This window comes from Lissotriton helveticus, chromosome 3_1 (assembly GCF_964261635.1).
Source record: "Lissotriton helveticus chromosome 3_1, aLisHel1.1, whole genome shotgun sequence".
Lineage (NCBI taxonomy): Eukaryota > Metazoa > Chordata > Amphibia > Caudata > Salamandridae > Lissotriton > Lissotriton helveticus.
In genome coordinates this window covers 955,978,539-955,996,674 of record NC_136061.1, presented here as the reverse complement: position 1 = coordinate 955,996,674, position 18,136 = coordinate 955,978,539, and the positions used below count along the sequence as shown (strand labels likewise).

Here is an 18,136-nt window from a genome sequence, read left to right as displayed (position 1 = left end):
TTTTGAATTGATAAGACAATTTATGACTACGAAATTATGTACGAACATACCTGTGTAATTCTTTTGTAATGAAGAAAACGGAAAATAAAGGGGCATATTATCAAGTGGGTTTATCTCCGCTTTTTTGGCTTTAAAAGCCAAGAAAGCGGAGATAAAATTATCTCCCTATTACCTAGCTGTCGCTAACACCAGTTAGTAGGAGATAACGACCATCTTAGGCCCCACTTTGCATGTCAGAGAAATGTATCACTAATGACATGCAAAGTGGGCGTGCCAAGATGTTAGCGACTGGAAACAGTCGCTAACATCGCTATCTCCTATTACCAACTTTTGGAGATATTCGTGCTAAGCGCGAATATCTCCAAAAGCTAACACCTGCCCTGAGCAGTTCTTGCCATGTTATCCAATGGGAGGTGGATAACATGGCTAAGAGCATTAGCTCGGTAATGCCTGAATATCGCGGACTTTTCAGCGATATTCATGCATTGCGGCCGATTTTTATCGCATTTGCGATAAACCTTGATAATACCAAGGTTTATCTGCGATTAAAAATCGCCGCAGGTCGGCGATACATAATTATCGCTATTGCTTGGTAATATGCCCCAAAGTTATTAAAAATGGGGTACAGCAGACCATCATGCCTGTTTTTACATCTCAAAACTGAAAAAAAAAATCAAACAGTCCTATGTTCCTTAAAGAAAACGGTTGAGAAAAAAAAAGTATTCAGTTTTGAAAAACATTGGTGAGAGTGAGAGTAGACCACTGCCTACTCCCTCTGAAGCTGCAAAACAAATTGCAGAATGGACATCTGTTACTTACAAATTGGTTTGTGCCCGGAATTATGGTCGAAAACCGGTGATACTTAGGACACCGATTCAGTATGTGTTAGAGACGCCCAAACATGTCCCTTTCAAATACAAAAACGATAATCATTCCTAAACTAATTTCTCAAAGTGGAAAAACATTTCTGACATGAAAATAGTAGCAAACAGGAGTGTATCCATTCTGTAAAAAGTTTAATACATCTGACCCTCAGTTAGGAGGCAAGAGGTTTGCCCTGGCATCCCCTCCCCAGAAATGTAAGAGTGAATCACCATCAGCAATAGAGGTCGCAGACTGGGATTTAGATGCATCAAGACACACCTATTCTTGGAGGTACCAAAAGAGAGCCCTTTGCATACACAAAAGATGCGTCCAAAGGGGACACTGAAGACTACTCAACTTCTATTTCACATAAAGCAGAACCTTCGATTTATGGTTGCTCACAGGACTTGCCCCTCCTGCAGATCTTCCCCAAAAAAAATTCAAAGTTTACAGACAGGATGACAGGGCACTGTCAAAAGTTTGATGAGACACGAACCCCAATGACACCTCAACAACAGGTACAAGTACACACTAGACCAAGAGGCCCCTATGATCTCTGGAACAGAGTCTTCAACTGCAACTTAATTAAGGGTATCAAAACAGATATGTCCTGAGGCTCCATGTTAAGCCATACCATTACCCCGACAGTGACACCACACAAAGCCAATGCACCACATGGCCCTTGATGAAAATTGCGTATGAGTGTATAATAACTTTTTTACATCACTGGCCTCAAAGACATCATTTGAACTGGAAAGCAACCGCAAAGCACTGGTCTCGTGCGCAGAGTCCCACTACTCTCATTGTTCATGTCATACCCTTTAATGAAGTATCACTCACTCTCCACATCACTAGTCTCACTCAATTTATGGAAACACTTTTGATTGGTCAATCACTGCCATCACGTTGGTAGTCTCACTAATTTTACCATCACAGGCCTCGGCACGTGAATGAAGAATCACACAGCGCCCATCATTGGACTCGTCCACTTCAATGGGGCATCCTTCTTTCCATTGTAATGACATCATACAATTCATTGGACTCTCACTCATTCCCCATCTCTTCCCCCACACACTCCCAAAGAGTCTCACCCCTTTCCACGCCAGTGGCATCAGCATTTTGAAGGGGTATCATAAACCCCCTTTAGCTCCTGGCGACCACTGTCCCAAATCACCACCGGTCCTCGCATACGTCACTGGAGTTTCACGGGTTCTGGCATCAATGGCCTCACTCACTTCAGCGGCACATCACTCATGACGCGATATCTGTTTACTTTCAATTCCGTTCCAGCCAATGGCTGGCTTCCCTGTCATTCTCGCAGCCAGCTGATCTCAAGACTGGACATTCAACGAGGATCAATTTTGAATCAACCTTTTGGGAGGTTTTCTTCTTATTACAGATGAGGTCATGTTCTGATCTAATTCCTCCCTCATGTAAAAATTCTCCTGCGCCAAAATGTCTGTGTGCCCAATGGGTTTATGGGGGCACCAAGGATGTAGTTCCTTAGAGTGCGCCAATCCCCCATCATCTACAACTCTCCAGGGGGACCTGCATCTCTTTGAAATGCAAGTCCTTTGTCTTAGTGTCCTATGATGTATGAATGGCCCTGGGGTGCTCATGGTTTGATTTATTATTATTTATAAAGCGCAAATCATTGCTCGGGGTCATCTTGACGCTGCTCATGACAAGTGACTGGAATCAGAAGTTTAAAGAAGAACTAGTCTTGCCCGAAAAGCCAGGTTTTTAAACCCTTCTTGAACCCAAGAAGGGAGGTGGCCATTTTTAACTCGAGTGGGAAGGAGGTCCAATATTGGGCCGTACAAAGGACACTGCTCCTGCCATCCCAGGTGGTCAATCTGTGCGTGGGGACGGCCAAGTCCTTAGCAGAACTAGAATAGATGGTACCATCTGGACATGTCTTTGAGGTAGCCTAGGTCAAGGCCCTTAAGTGCCTTGCAAGCTGTACAGAATCCCTCAAAGATTGAGGGCTGGGGCAGTCTTTCATTACTATTGATCACCCCGCCCCATTCAACTGGTCTTGATGACAAAGAACAGCCTAGCGAGGAAAGAGCCAGCTTGCGACGTCCATGAGCTGGGCCCTGTAAAAAAGTAAACTGGTCCTCCAGTTACCAAGGATTAGCCTCAATAGAGTGTTTTTGTACTCAGTGAAACTATCAAGATAAAACTGACAGGCAAGTGTACCAACCCCATAAAACCCATTGTGTCTGACAAGATGCTAAGGCTGGCAGCTAAAGGACTGTTGGCAGAGGCAAACCCCTACCCCTGTCAGAAGGATCTATTTCAGGGAAAGAGAACTCAGATCACCTGGTTTGGGATTTTCCACGCTCGGGCCATTATCCCTTTTAACATCATACATTTCACGTAATAGGTTAGTAGTTTGGTCTTCATTAGATGATTTCTGGGGTCAGGTAAGGACACACTACCGCAGCAATTTTGTGAGGCGATGCTGATGCCATGAGACTGGAGTAAGGATGTTCTGCTTTTTCATTGGTCATTGGTTTGGCTGTATATCCTCCCTCTGATCTCTCTGATTCAGATGGTCTTAAATCAGATGCAACTGGAGAGGGCAGAAGAGATTCTCAAAGTCCATTAGTGCCCGCCAGCCGTCCTTCCCTTCATTGAGGCTGTTGGCAATGCAGGCCCGCTAGGGTTGCCACTTGTTCCATCACCATTTCATTACCCTGTTCTGACAGCTCCAGCTTTTCACTATCAACACGTAGAGGCACACAGAATTCAGAGGTTTATAGTCTAGGCAAATATGGTGGATCTGATGGCACAGCCTGTGTCAGCTCGCAACCCTCTGGCCAAAAATGGAGGCACACTAGCCACCACCTTGGGCGCACTGCTTGGAGCCATTTTTGGATGTGTCAAGGGAAACATTTAAATATAGACGACATACTGAAAAAACTCTCCGAATATTAGCAACCTTGGAAACTAACCCACTATGCGGGTAGATTTCAGGTACCCATATAGGAACTGGTGGGGGAGCATAGTCAATAGGGGGCGAGGCATGGTGGATAGTGTCACATGACGCAAACCTTCGTGCAAGCAGGAACCAAATTTATTCAGGCCATACCAGCAGTCCAGTAATAGTGCTAGGAACAGCCAATCTCCAAACTACTGATTTTCAAACTCCTAATGCCTGTTTCTTGCATCACAACGTACCTTTATAAAGTGAGATTGTTATGAGTAAGACGTGGACTCAAGAGTAGTTATAAAGGCCATAGTGTGTATTTTTATTATAAGGTTTCTCCTCAATGTAACTTTCAGTGCTGCGTGTCTCTTGGTGTAGCTAGTAGTTAAGAGTGTTACACATTCCTCACTGTAGCCTCCGGCTCTGAGTGGTGCTCACTCCTCAGATAAGGCTAGTATCTCTGAGTGCTGCAAGTACCGAAGAGTGAAGTGTGACGTATTGCTCTGAGTGCCTCATGTACTTCAGTGTAACTTACCACTCTGAGTAAAGCTCGCTTCTCAAATAAGGTCTGTAACATTGAGTGCTGTGAGTACCAAAGTGTGATGTGTTACTCTGGGTGCTTTATATGGGTCCGCGTACTTATCACTCTTGGCTGCTGCTCGCTACTCAGATAAGGCTTACTGCTTTAAGTGCCCATGCTTTAATATAGCTTTTCACTCTAACAGCTGCACAGTCCTTAATATGAGCTGTTCCTGCCGCAAAAGCCTTATGTAGGCCATATCGCTCTGAGTGCTGAAAGTACTGGGATGTGACCTGTCTCTCTAAGTGCTGCATGTACCTGTGTTGTGACAAGTAGCTCTGAGTTCTCCATGAACCTTGAGTCTGACTTGTCACTTATTGTGCAGCATACATCTTTGTTTGAGCTGTAGTCCTGATTGCTAAAATTACCTGAGAATGACCTGGTGCTCTTAATGCTGCAGTTGCCGATATATGGATTTTTCGTCTGACTCTATGCATACATCCTTAGAAGTTACCACTCCAAGGGGTATATTTAGAAGCTCCCTGCTCCACCGGAGCGTCACTTTTTTGACACTCCAGTGGTGCCCAATAATGAGCCATATTTACAAGGCCACGCAAAGCCACCCTGCGTGGCTTTCAAGGCCACGTAAATATGCCCCCTTTCAGGCATTACTCTGCGTGAAAGGTGTGTTCCATAGGCGTTGCTTTGGGTGTTCCCACACAACATCCATGTAACCTGACACATTCCCAGATTTTCAAGGTTTTGTAAACTTGGGAATGCGTCAGATTCTAACGCCTCCACAGGGGAGGCGTTAAAGTAGCGCAATACCTTTATGTCTCCTAATTGTCTGCTCTTTCTATGTGTGCTACATTCTGCAGCACAGATAGAAGGAGGAAAACGAAATCAATGATTGTTTTTGTGCAGGATGGTGTCTCTTCCTGCATAAAAAAAATCATCCCCGCAAAGCAAGCACCCTTGCACCATGGTGCAAGGGAGCCTGATTTGGGGCTTGGCAACCACTTGTGTTCCAGCACAGAGGAAAGCACAATACGCTGCATCCCTGCACTTTCCTAATGACGCAGCTCGACACAGCAAGATGGCTTGCAGCTCCTCACTGTGTAATTTTCTAGTAATTATGCCCGTTAGTGCTGAAAGTGCCTCGGGTGTATATACCTGAAATTAAATTGTCACTCTGAGCAATGCATATAAATCCATGTAACTTGCTGCTGTCAGGGCTCAATGTCTCTCAGAAAGGTTTTGAATCACTGCCTTGCACAAGTGCACCAATGTGGATTCTCACCTGTGATACTGAATGGACCTTGCATGCACCTTTTTGCTCATGTTCGTGTAATACCACTCTGAAAGTTGCACACACCTCAGATGTGACTTCTCTCTCCTCTGAGAGGTCGGTCTTGTTGCCAATCAGAGCAATTGTGATCTCCTCTGCCGCAAACTCTCTCGCCAGCTCCTTCAGCCATAGCTGTGCCCTGAAGAAGGTCTCCTGTAAAAGGATGATAGAGACAGATTCAGGAGCCAGGTAAGACTTCACATGTTTCCAGAAGACTAGCAGAAAAGTTGGTGCAGGCTAGCAATCCAGGAGGCAGAGCAAAAAACTGTCAGGGCACAGCCAGGAAAAAGAATTAGGTGAAGAGGCAGACGACAGGGCCATTAGTCAAGGGAAGGTGTTAAGGTCAAGAGATAATGTTTAAAAAAAACAGGAGATAGACAGGAGACAGAACCAGGGCCCCTTTGAAAGGGGCAGTCCTTAGATCCAGAGCATACAGTCAGGAAAGAGACTGCAACAAGAGCAGGAGACAGAGCCAGGTAACAGAGGTCAAAACAGGACAGAAGAGTCACCTTTAACCCATCACTCTATGGTTCGCCGCAAAAGACAGGGACATGAGAAAGAACCAGAGCACAGAGTCTGTCTCCATCATCCACATAAATGCCAGCTAGCGCCTACACATTAGGATTGTAGCACGGTGGCCCAGCCTTCCATCCTTCCAAACAGGGTCAGACTCATTAGGGATTCTGTGAGTATTTGCTCCACACCCATAGATTGGAATGGTTCTCAACAACAAACAAGCTAGGCAGAATGTCAATAACAATTACTTAGCATAATTAGTAAGTAAACATACATTATGAGTAGCTAAGTTACATCAGTAGCTAAATATGATTGTTGCCTTGTGCGCGGTTGCTCAGTTTCAATGGTTGATCAGTGTACCAATGACTCTAATATCAATGTCTAACCAAGCTATAATTTAAATCCAAGGGAGCAGCCAGAAAAAGTAAAACCTCCTTGCTTGAAATATATCTAAAATCAAGCCAATGCAAGCTTCCTAAGAACAGTTCCTTTCACTCGCCTTACATCTGTTCCTTTCACTCGCCTTACATCTATCCATCCATTTATCTTTTATCTATGCATCCATCCATCTGTCCATACTTTCACCTTTACATACACCCATCCATTTTTTCACCCATCCACTCATCAATATGTTCATGTAGCCATCTTTCTTTTAACCATCGATTCATTCACTCTTCTTCATCTGTGCATTCTTCAATACTCCCATCCATGCACAGTTTCGCGGGTCAATCCTCTCACTCCATCCAGCCATTCATTTACCCTTTCACCCTACCTTTCACCTTTCTTCCATCTTTCCCTTCATGTTTTATTTCTTCCTGTCACACTTGCTCTCACCTTCCGTTCTTTTTTCCCTTTGTATCCACCCATCTTTTTTCTCTCATCTTCACTTTTCCTTTAATATTTTTCTCTGTCATGCTCATTGTTTTCCAATGTGTTCCTCTCCGCATTTTCTTCTATTCAACTTGTTTTCTTTATGTGTTCCCTTCTTTGAGCATGCCATCTGAAAGCTCACAACCCTCTCTCATTGTGTTTGTTAGCAGCGCTATTTATCGGCATTTTATCTGCAGACATAACAGACCCATAAACAGTTAAATGTTCATAAGAACCCAGTTCACCAGTTTATCAGGTCCAGTGGTAGCCCCCGCTTGAGCTGCTACAGCGGGGGTTCACTACGCCCCCGTTCAAATCAATGCTCACTGTTAGCTGCACTTTGCACAGAGCAACTTCAACAACCTCTTCTTCTGCAGGAAAAATATGTTTTTTTTAACAATCCAAAATATATTTTTCTAAAATTCTATACTCTTAACTACTTAATTGTTTCCTGTGGCAGTTGATCATAACGACTGGACAGCATGGAAAAAATGTCCTCTTGCAATATCCCATGCGGAAAAATATAATTTCAAGAAACAACACAACGGATTGGACTGTGAGTCCATGCAACATATTTTAAAGCTGTGAACTAATCCAAACTACCAGACTGCTAACCTGCACTGAAAGAACCATGGCCACACGCCATGCTTGCACTAGTGAGTGAAGAGTTCTGCAAAGAGTCTGCGGAAGGTGCTGGGTAAGTGCAGTGAGTGAAGAGTTCTGCAAAGAGTCAGTGGAAGGGGCTGGATAAGTGCAGTGAGTGAAGAGTTCTGCAAAGAGTCAGCAGAAGAGGCTGGGTAAGTGCAGTGAGTGAAGAGTTCTGCAAAGAGTCAGTGGAAGGGGCTGGATAAGTGCAGTGAGTGAAGAGTTCTGCAAAGAGTCAGCAGAAGAGGCTGGGTAAGTGCAGTGAGTGAAGAGTTCTGCAAAGAGTCAGTGGAAGAGGCTGGGTAAGTGCAGTGAGTGAAGAGTTCTGCAAAGAGTCAGTGGAAGAGGCTGGGTAAGTGCAGTGAGTGAAGAGTTCTGCAAAGAGTCAGTGGAAGAGGCTGGGTAAGTGCAGTGAGTGAAGAGTTCTGCAAAGAGTCAGTGGAAGAGGCTGGGTAAGTGCAGTGAGTGAAGAGTTCTGCAAAGAGTCAGTGGAAGAGGCTGGGTAAGTGCAGTGAGTGAAGAGTTCTGCAAAGAGTCAGTGGAAGAGGCTGGGTAAGTGCAGTGAGTGAAGAGTTCTGCAAAGAGTCAGTGGAAGAGGCTGGGTAAGTGCAGTGAGTGAAGAGTTCTGCAAAGAGTCAGTGGAAGAGGCTGGGTAAGTGCAGTGAGTGAAGAGTTCTGCAAAGAGTCAGTGGAAGGGGCTGGGTATGTGCAGTGAGTGAAGAGTTCTGCAAAGAGTCAGTGGAAGGGGCTGGGTAAGTGCAGTGAGTGAAGAGTTCTGCAAAGAGTCAGTGGAAGGGGCTGGGTAAGTGCAGTGAGTGAAGAGTTCTGCAAAGAGTCCGCGGGAGGTGCTGGGTAAGTGCAGTGAGTAAAGAGTTCTGCAAAAAACCTATGGCCCATGTACTAACCCTATTTTGTGAGTCGCTAATTAAATAAAATAGGATTAGCGACTCGCTATTAGGAAGGGGTGTTCCAAGGGTGTCCCTTCCTAGTAGCGAGTCTGAACGGTCGCAAAACACTCGCAGTTTACCACCCTCTTCAAGAGGGTGGTAAATCAATTGCAATCCAGAAGGTGTCCCCAGGGGACCCCTTCCCCTTTGTGAATGGGTGCGTAAAAATTTTTCAGAGCAGGCAGTGGTCATAGGGACATAAATACGTTAGCCCAGCACACTCAATAAACAGTAATCATGAGGTGTACAGTCAGTAATGTAGACATTTTTCGAAGGCGAGTCGATGTTGTATTTCAATTCTTTCTTTATTTATCATTAATGAGAAATTAATTATTGAAATACGCGCACTTTATATTTCAAGCCCTGAAGAAGTCCCTGGAAGGGACGAAACGCGTTGGCGGTTTCAAAAGTGTTTTAAAGAATGAAAAATAAAGAAAGAATTGAAATACAACATCGACTCGCCTTCGAAAAATTTCTACATTACTGACTGTACACCTCGTGATTACTGTTTATTGAGTGTGCTGGGCTAACGTATTTATGTACATTTGAGGAATGCTAGGTTCTTTGAATCAGGTTCTGAATAGAGGAGGTATAGGGAATTGTGCCTCCAGCCCTCGCTGCACCTCTGGGCTTGTGTAAATACAGATAAGGGACGTCTTAAACTTGTGCAGGCACTTTGCTTTGATTCCCAGTGTTGTATGTTTAGTGGTCATAGGGACCACTATCTGCCCTTAAAAGATGGAAAAAGAAGTTTCATTTTTTTTATTTTAAATGCATCTCGTTTTCCTTTAAGGAAAACGGGCTGCATTTTTTTTAAACTGCTTTATTTAAGAGCAGTCCCTGACATGGAGGTCTGCTGAACTCAGCAGGCCACCATCCCTGGGAGTGGCAGCCATTCCCAATAAGTTCTCAAATTGCGACAGCCTCATTAATATGCATGAGGCAGGCAATTTGCTACCCCATTGGGAATCGCAAACAGTGTCTCAGACACTGTTGTACATTGGCAATTGTGACTCGCAAATTGCGACTCGCAATTTGGCGCAATTTGCGATTTGTAATTGCCAATGGTCGTACATCTGGCCCCTAATGTTATATTCTTATGTTTACCCTTTATTGGTCTGCTGGAGACAGTAACAGAAAGTCCTCCTGTGCCTGGAGGCAGCGTTTAAAAGAAAGGAGAATTCAAGGGTGAAATTTCATTTACCATTCCATCCCTTTAATGAAGGAAATTCAACTGGTGGATTGTAATCTACATTTAGCACTACCCCCTGGAATGCCAACAACCTCTAAACTAAGCCCTAGACTGAGGGAGAGAATTAGGATAGTGCAAGGGAGAACCATTCTTCCTTTTTCCTTATAGGTCAGGAAATGTTTGACATCCTATTCTGCCTTCCACACCACCACTTTCTTCCTCATTCACTTTTTTTGCAGTAGTAGTTTTATATAGGGCATACTTAACCCAATGGTATTGGAGCGCTTTACATAGACACATTATTTTTTTTTTCAATGGGAGATTAGGTAATTTGCCTAGACTCACGGGATGTTGAGACTCAAACCTGGTTTCCAAGTTGGCAGCTCCAGCCATTAAACCACATCCTTTACCACTTTCCTGTCTCCCTCATCTCCACTTTCACTTTCCAGCTTTTACTATATGTTTAACAATGTCTGCCCTTCTCTCTACTGCCTTCCATCACTTCTTCTCCCTAATCTCTTCCCCCCATTTCCTCTATCTCTCTGCATCCCGTGAACTCTTATCCTCTCTCCTCCAGGCGCAGCCGATGTAGGTAAGAGCTGTGGGGCGGGTGTGGGGGAGTCGACAGACGATGACGAGGGAAACTTAAAGAAAACCATTTATCTTGTGCTTGCCGCAGGGCCAGCTTGGCAATGCCCCAAGTGTTTGGTAAGAGGTTTTCTTTTTTTAAATTTAAGTTTCCCTTATCGTCATCTGTCAACTTCCCCTCCACCCTGCCCCCCCCAGCCCCACCACTCTTACTAGCATGGGCAGTGCCTGCTCTTTTCTACTTTTTTTTCTTCCTCACTTGATTTCCTTTTCCTCTTCCCATATTTTGCCATTCCTCTCCAATCTGCTGTCTCACTTCTCCTTTTGTCCCTCTCCACATTGCTCTCATCGCTCAATCCATTTTTTTAGTGTCCTGCCATGCCTATTCTCCCTTTCCTTTGTCCTTTTGGCCCCGAATCAAAGTTTTTCACAGAAATATTTTGTTTACAAAGTTTTGTGTTGTCTGGGACTACTGTGGGGAGAGCCTTGCCTTCTAGAGAGACCCTGGTGGTCACTGACCGCACGATGGGGCGCACCGCGAGCTGGCGGGAGGCTGCATACCGGAGAGGTTACTCTCGATTGCAAGCGAGGCTTCTGTGTTGGGAACATAGTGGAGACCTAGCGGCCCAGACTCACTCCCTATGAAGAGCGCGCAGCAGATTGTCATGGGCCGCTTACGTAACAACCCCTCTCGTGATGTGCCTCCTGGGGGCCAGGCTGGGACCTTACTCACGACCCCCGGGTCGATGACTGTGATTAATCCACCTGATATTGCAACCAAATTGGACTCTGTATTGGTAGCAGTGGAATGCATCGGCAGCACCCTGGATCAGACCCGCACATCCTTGGAAGGCCGCATGGACACTATCACCTCAGATTTCACGCTCCTTCGGGCAGAAATCCACAAACTTTCAGACCGACTTTGTGATGCGGAAACTACACTAGGGGATCTCCGACCCCGTTCTCAGAATTGCTCTTCCGCACTCCAAGATCTGTTGGATCGAGTTTGCACCCTGGAGGATAAGGTGGATGACGCGGAGGGACGCTCATGCTGAAATAATGTGTGCATAGTCAATCTTCCTGAAGGGGCGGAGGGACAAGACATGGAGACCTTCACGGAGGCCTGGATGAAGGAGCTCATGCCTCCCGGAACACTCTCCCCGCAATTTGTGGTGGAGCGGGCCCACCGCATACCTGCTCGCAGGCCCCGAGTCATGAACTTCAGGGACAGAGACGCTATACTACGGGAGCTAGGCAAACACCCCGGCCCGATGGTGCAAAACGTCGCAGTTTCTCTCTTTCTTGATTATACGGCTCAGGTGCAAAGGAGACGAGCCACCTTCACTGCTGTAAAAAAACAGCTCCGTGACCTGGACCTTCGCTACTTCTTGCTCTTCCCGGCCCGCTTGGGCGTTATCAAGGATGGCTCTACAAAATACTTTGACTCCCCCGCTGAGACATAGGACTGGCTTGAGAAACAGGGTCTAGCGTCGGCACCCAAATCATCTGACGAGTCCCGGTTCGGCGAACGTCCTCGTGGAAGGTGACGCAGAGGGGGCAGGGCAAGATCACGGTACATACAGTGACTGTTCCCAGTCCAGACCAAATAAGATTGGAATGTCAGGGGGCTCTGCGGGCGAGGCGGCCCTCCGGCCCTCCAGATCTCCATATCCGGCTGGCTCTGCTACCTTTCCACTCAGATCCGGAGCCCCCAGATCCACATCGGAATGGTCCTTAGGTGCGGAGTGGTGCTGTGGCATTGAGTGGTGCTGTGGCATTGAGCGGTGCTGTGACATTCAGTGGTACTGAGTGATGCTGTGTCGGTGAGTGAAGCTCTGGCGTTGAGTGATGCTGTGGCGTTGAGTGATGCTGTGGCGTTGAGTGATGCTGTGGCGTTGAGTGGTGCTGTGGTGTTGAGTGGTGCTGTAGCGTTGAGTGGTGCTGAGTGATGCTGTGGCGTGGAGTGATGCTGTGGCATTGAGTAATGCTGTGGCGTTGAGTGATGCTGTGGTGTTGAGGGATGCTGTGGTGTTGAGTGGTGCTGTGGCGTTGAGTGGTGCAATGCAGTAGGTCTCGCAATTATGCGGGTTTGAGCTATTGCATTGTAAATGACAATGCCTTTTATTTATGTTTTTGTTTGTAAAACATAAATAAAAGGCATTGTCATTTACAATGGCAATAGCTTAAACTTGCGTAAATGTGAGACCTATTGCATTGCAAATGCTTGTTTGAAGAAGGTTTTGCCTTGTGTGGCCGTATTGTAGGAGTGCTAACAGCTGTGGGGACTATGGGCAGTCACGGGAAGCACGAGGGGAGGAGAACCTGGCAGGGAAGGGTGGTTTAAATTTACAGATGCAGCAGTGCGGCAAGGTGCTCTTGGATGCCGCTCAAACACAAACACATTTTTTTTAAAAGCTGGCTCCACTAAACAAGCAATGCGTGCAACTAAAGAAATAATTAAAAGCGGGTGCCATGCTAAATATAAAACGTGCACAATTAAATAAATAATTAAAAGCGTGCAGAAGTGAAAGGGGAGAAGAACCTGGCAGGGAAGGAGGGGTTTGAATTTACAGATGCAGCAGTGCAGAGAGGGGATCTTGGGTGGCGCCTGAACACATAATCAAAAAATAATAAAAGAGGGTGGCGCTATACAAATAATGTGTGCAACTAAATAAATAATGAAAAGCATGCGCCGTGCTAAATATAAAGCGTGGCCACCGAGTCAGTGTGCAACTAAATAAATAACTAAAAGCGGGCGCTGACAGCTGTGGGGACTATGGCCAGTCACGGGAAGCACGAGGGGAGGAGAACCTGGCAGGGAAGGGTGGTTTAAATTTACAGATGCAGCAGTGCGGCGAGGTGCTCTTGGATGCCGCTCAAACACAAACAAATTATTTTAAAAAGCTAGCTCCACTAAACATGCAATGCGTGCAACTAAATAAATAATTAAAAGCGGGCGCCATGCTAAATATAAAACGTGCACAACTAAATAAATAATTAAAAGCGGGCAGAAGTGAAAGGGGAGAAGAACTTGGCAGGGAAGGGGGGGTTTGAATTTACAGATGCAGCAGTGCGGAGAGGGGATCTTGGGTGGCGCCTGAACACATAAACAAAAAATAATAAAAGAGGGTGGCGCTATACAAATAATGCTACTAAATAAAAAATGAAAAGCATGCGCCATGCTAAATATAAAGCGTGGCCACCGAGTCAGTGTGCAACTAAATAAATAATTGAAAGCGGGCGCTATGAAACAAGTCTTCACGACTCGATGCTGTTTGGGAGGTGGGAGGGGAAGTAGGAGAGGGGGGAGTGATAGCGATGAAAGCGCTAGCGGCCGCATGCTGGCAAATGGTGACTTTTCAGCGCATTGCTTTGAAGTCTCATGGCGGGGGCGGGGGAGCAGCTTGGGAGGCTTCCATTGAAGTCTGGTGCTGCAAGGCTGATGGGTTTGATGTGGACGCGCGTCTCACACGAGTGCATCACATGAACTGCACGTAATCCGCGCTTGGTCAAGAGTTTGTTTCGCCTACTATACACTCGGCTATTAATGCCTGCGGGATATAATAGCCGAGACCTAAAAAGTGAACAAAGAAAAAGCAGTAGGCAGCTTGAATCTCTGCAGTTGGAGGGGGCCATCTTGGCAGGTAGTAGAAGGAGAGTGAAGAGTTGAGCTATAAATACATACATGAGCACAAGGGGGCTCATAACAGTAAATATGCTAACTAGAATTGCAGCGAATCCCTCAAGAAGATGTGGCAATCTTACCTTGCTGGTGATGTCATACACCAAAAGGGCAGCATTGGCTCCCCGGTAGTACAAGTGGCACACACTGTGGTATTTCTCTTGCCCAGCTGTATCCCAGATCTCAAACTTAATGGTTGTGTGGTCCAGGCACACTAGTTGCGTGAAGAAAGCACCTGCAAGATAAATCAGTGGCTCGTGGGTATCTTCCTGGGCAGGGAAAGCAGGAAAGACCTTCAGAGTGGAATACAGAGTGACCTGCACTGATTGCTCAAGTATTTTTTATTGATTAACCATGCATGTGAATGGATCACCTAAATGTATAAACAAGTTGAACTAAACATTCATGCAACTAACCTCTATATCCCACGCTATTAAATATGTACAGCGACCCGCACCATTTCAAAATTATGTTGACACTTCGGAAATACCCAAAATAAAATAAACAGTAGACCATCCCATATTAGCTTTGCATTTACAAATAAATATGTCAGCATAGCCCACTTATAAGATTGCTTACAAAACTGAAGGCCATGTGTGCCACCACCAGGCTGCTTAAAAGTGTGCTGAAAAAATGTAACAGTATCCCAATCCACATATTTCTTTGGCTTCCTCTGGGATGGAAATGTTGGGCAGCAGTAGTAAATATAACATAAACAAATGCCCAAGTATTCTGGCTGGAGACATTAGGGCTACAACTCACATACAAATTGCTCACCTAAGGGATTTTGCCTGCATGATCTTCACTAGATAAAACCTGGCATTAAAAATGTCACTGCCTTATCGCTAGTACTTACAGCCGACTGTCACAGGCAGATCCCTGAAGTCATCCTTTACATATCTCAGCACCAAGCTGGACTTGCCGACACCACTGCTGCCCAGGACCACCAGCTTGAAGGCGTAGGATGTTCTGTCGCACTCAAACTCCATGAGGGTGTCTGGGTTCTCCTCCAAGATCTCACTGTTCTCCATTTATCCGTGCAAGAACGATTCTGGCCGAAATACTGCATGGAAGGAGAAAAGGGATCCACTGCATTTATGCAATTGTGCAGCCATGGGCAGTTTTTACATAATGATAGATTTGCCACATGATCCATCATCTGCTGCATAATTTGCAGATCACAAGAATATAGGGGCATATTACCAAGCAATAGCGATAATTATCGCTATTGCTTGGTTAGAGAGAAAATTTTACCGCTGAGCTGCGGTGATTTTTACCGCAGATAAACCTTGGTATTACCAAGGTTTATCGCAAATGCGATAAAAAACGGCCGCAATGCATGAATATCGCTGAAAAGTCAGCGATATTCATGCATTATCGAGCTAATGCTCTTAGCCATGTTATCCACCTCCCATTGGATAACATGGCTAAGAACTGCTCAGGGGCAGGTGTTAGCTTTTGGAGATATTCGCGCTTAGCGTGAATATCTCCAATAGTTGGTAATAGGAGATAGCGATGTTAGCGACTGTTTCCAGTCGCTAACATCTTGGCACGCCCACTTTGCATGTCATTAGTGATAAATATCACTGACATGCAAAGTGGGGCCCAAGATGGTCGCTATCTCCTACTAGCTGTCGCTAACTGGTGTTAGCGACAGCTAGGTAATAAGGAGATAATTTTATCTCCGCTTTCTTGGCTTTTAAAGCCAAAAAAGCGGAGATAAACCCCCTTGATAATATGCCCCATAGTTTCTAGATCAGATGGATTAAAAGTTACTAAAAACACAGCGACCCGTGTTGTCTCGCAGTGGGAGGGGCTTTGCAAAGGTTGAATGGTCACCTTTCTGTTCCTTATTGCTATATTTGGGTGCTAACCAGGTACTAATGTGGTGTTACTAATACCCTGAGTGATAGCAAGTGTAAACATGGCAAAATAATTGAGTAATACTATCACAAAATGTGCTGCATTATGCAACATGATTCGCCTTTTCCTGCCTCACAATTTGCTCAACTATGCTGCTTAATTTGGCCTTGCCCTGACGCATAAATTAAGTGGCCCTACTCATGACCTAGGCAAGTAACCTCCACCATCTAAGCAACCACTGTAACACATATACCCCTATAATATGTCCTAATTCACATACGTAGACCCCAATCAATGCATCTGATTTCAGTGCTTCCTTCTTTAATTTGCAAACCAAATGCCCCAATATTAAACAGAACACAGCAAGCAATGACACCTATCTAGGTGCCTTATGTCATTGCTGTGCAACTATGGGTTTTTCATTTGTTGCTGCTAATTTTATGTAGTTAAAAAAGTTACAAAATATGAAAAGTGACATAACATAGGATTTTAATTTAGATCATAGCACAAGCCAAGTCCATCCAGCCTGGTCATTTCCTCACCATTCAGTTCAGCTGAAGAAAATCGTTTGTGCATTCTCACTATTAAATTATTGCATTTGTTTGCATTTTTAATTTAACATGTAAGGATTTTGAAAAGGGTGTAAATGATGTGTGCATTTCAAAAACCTCAAATCCCCTACTCAAGAAGGCCCTACTGTCAGATAGAGGAGGGCCTTTATTTTGTATTTGTGTATGCCATTTTTGTAGCTTTTTCTCAGCTTGGGCACCCTCCATTGACTACGTCACACATGGAGCATAGCAATGTACGCCCTTATTCATCTGCGTGTAACTACAAACTCAACATTCTAAAGCAGCCTTCACTGTAACACACTCTATTAATTACATCAAAGCTCTACTGAGTTCATCAGGAGCCAAAAGGGTTCTGCCATTGTTACTTCACAAGACACTACATCTCCCCTCTGTTAAATGAAAATGTCTCACTTTCACAAAAAGATACACACATATATACATTGAAATCTCTTCATTTAATCTCTTTGGTGCTGTAATGGTTCGACCTGACCGTGTTGTGTGAAGTTGAGACCGGCCACCATCATGATCCAAGATCTGCTAGGATTGTGGAAAGGCAGCAGCAGTCACTGGTGTTTCAGAATCAGTCTCTCCTTCACCATGGAGGTCTGGTGAACAATGAATGAAATGCGGAAAGTGAATGAATCTCTGGTAAGAGACTTCCCAGGGTGCTGGGCAGTCACCATGCACCTTTGGGTCGACACAATTTCGAAAGGTTCTGCATCAAAGGGAGCATTGTATTTTCTTTCCCGCATCTGCCGGAGAAGCAATTTGTCTCCTCTCTTGAAGACGATGTTTTTTGCATGCTGTCTTCGGTCAGCATATGTTTACATCTTTTGTTTCTGACCCAAGTCCCTCATATGAATGGAATTCCCATCTTTTTCTCTTTGATTGGTCCAGTGGGGTATCTTGGTTGTCACTGCTCTCCTGAACATCAACGATGCTGGACTTTCAACAGTGGTAGAGTGAGATGTTGAATCGTAAGACCACAATGTAGAGTTTAACACAATTTTTAAATTGAGGTTTTCATGTGTAGTACACTGCACTTCTTTTTTAAGTGTACTCATAAATCTCTCAACCAGCCCGCAGTCTGTGACCACAGAGACGTGCTTTTTTGATGCTTTATACTCAGATGCTCTAAAAAGTCTTTGAATTCCCGACTATTAAAAGGTGGGCCATTGTAAAATTTTAGTATGGCTGGAACACCCCATGTAGCAAAGATGGCACCCAGGGTCTCAATGACTAATTTTTGAGTGGTGAACAAAAGGTTCCTAATTAATGGAAATCATGAGTATTCATCCACAAACACTGTAGGAAGCTGGCTCTGTATATACTATACCAAAGTATACCCCAGAGGTATAGCAAAGGCTAAATTAGGTAAGTACTAACAGCCCTTAATGTGGGAGAGCAGTTAGGCTTATCCAGAGGGTGTGTTAACCATTTATTGTATTCACTCACTCAAGGACTGATTACACACACTCAGAGACAGAATGCAGACCAATTGGGTTAAGTATTAAAAAAAGACATACTTGTATTTTATTTCTAGAACCATTCAAGACTTGGTACAGGTAGGAAAAATATACTTTTAATTGTGAAC

General features: G+C 44.8%; 1 protein-coding gene across 6 annotated transcripts in view; it reads right to left on the bottom strand.

Annotated features, from left to right (window-relative positions):
* The window catches only part of RAB17 (RAB17, member RAS oncogene family), a 71,923-nt gene that overhangs the window by 17,280 nt on the left and 36,507 nt on the right, over positions 1-18,136 (bottom strand). For all 6 annotated transcript variants that reach the window (XR_013608740.1, XR_013608738.1, XR_013608739.1 and 3 more), the window contains 3 exons: positions 14,964-15,170; positions 14,191-14,342; positions 5,695-5,820 (listed from right to left, as the gene is read on the bottom strand). Coding sequence is in view for 3 of the 6 variants with exons in the window: in XM_078681358.1 (XP_078537484.1) it covers positions 5,695-5,820; positions 14,191-14,342; positions 14,964-15,138 (453 nt within the window). In the remaining 3 variants the exon portion in view is untranslated. The remainder of the gene's footprint in view (positions 1-5,694; positions 5,821-14,190; positions 14,343-14,963; positions 15,171-18,136) is intronic.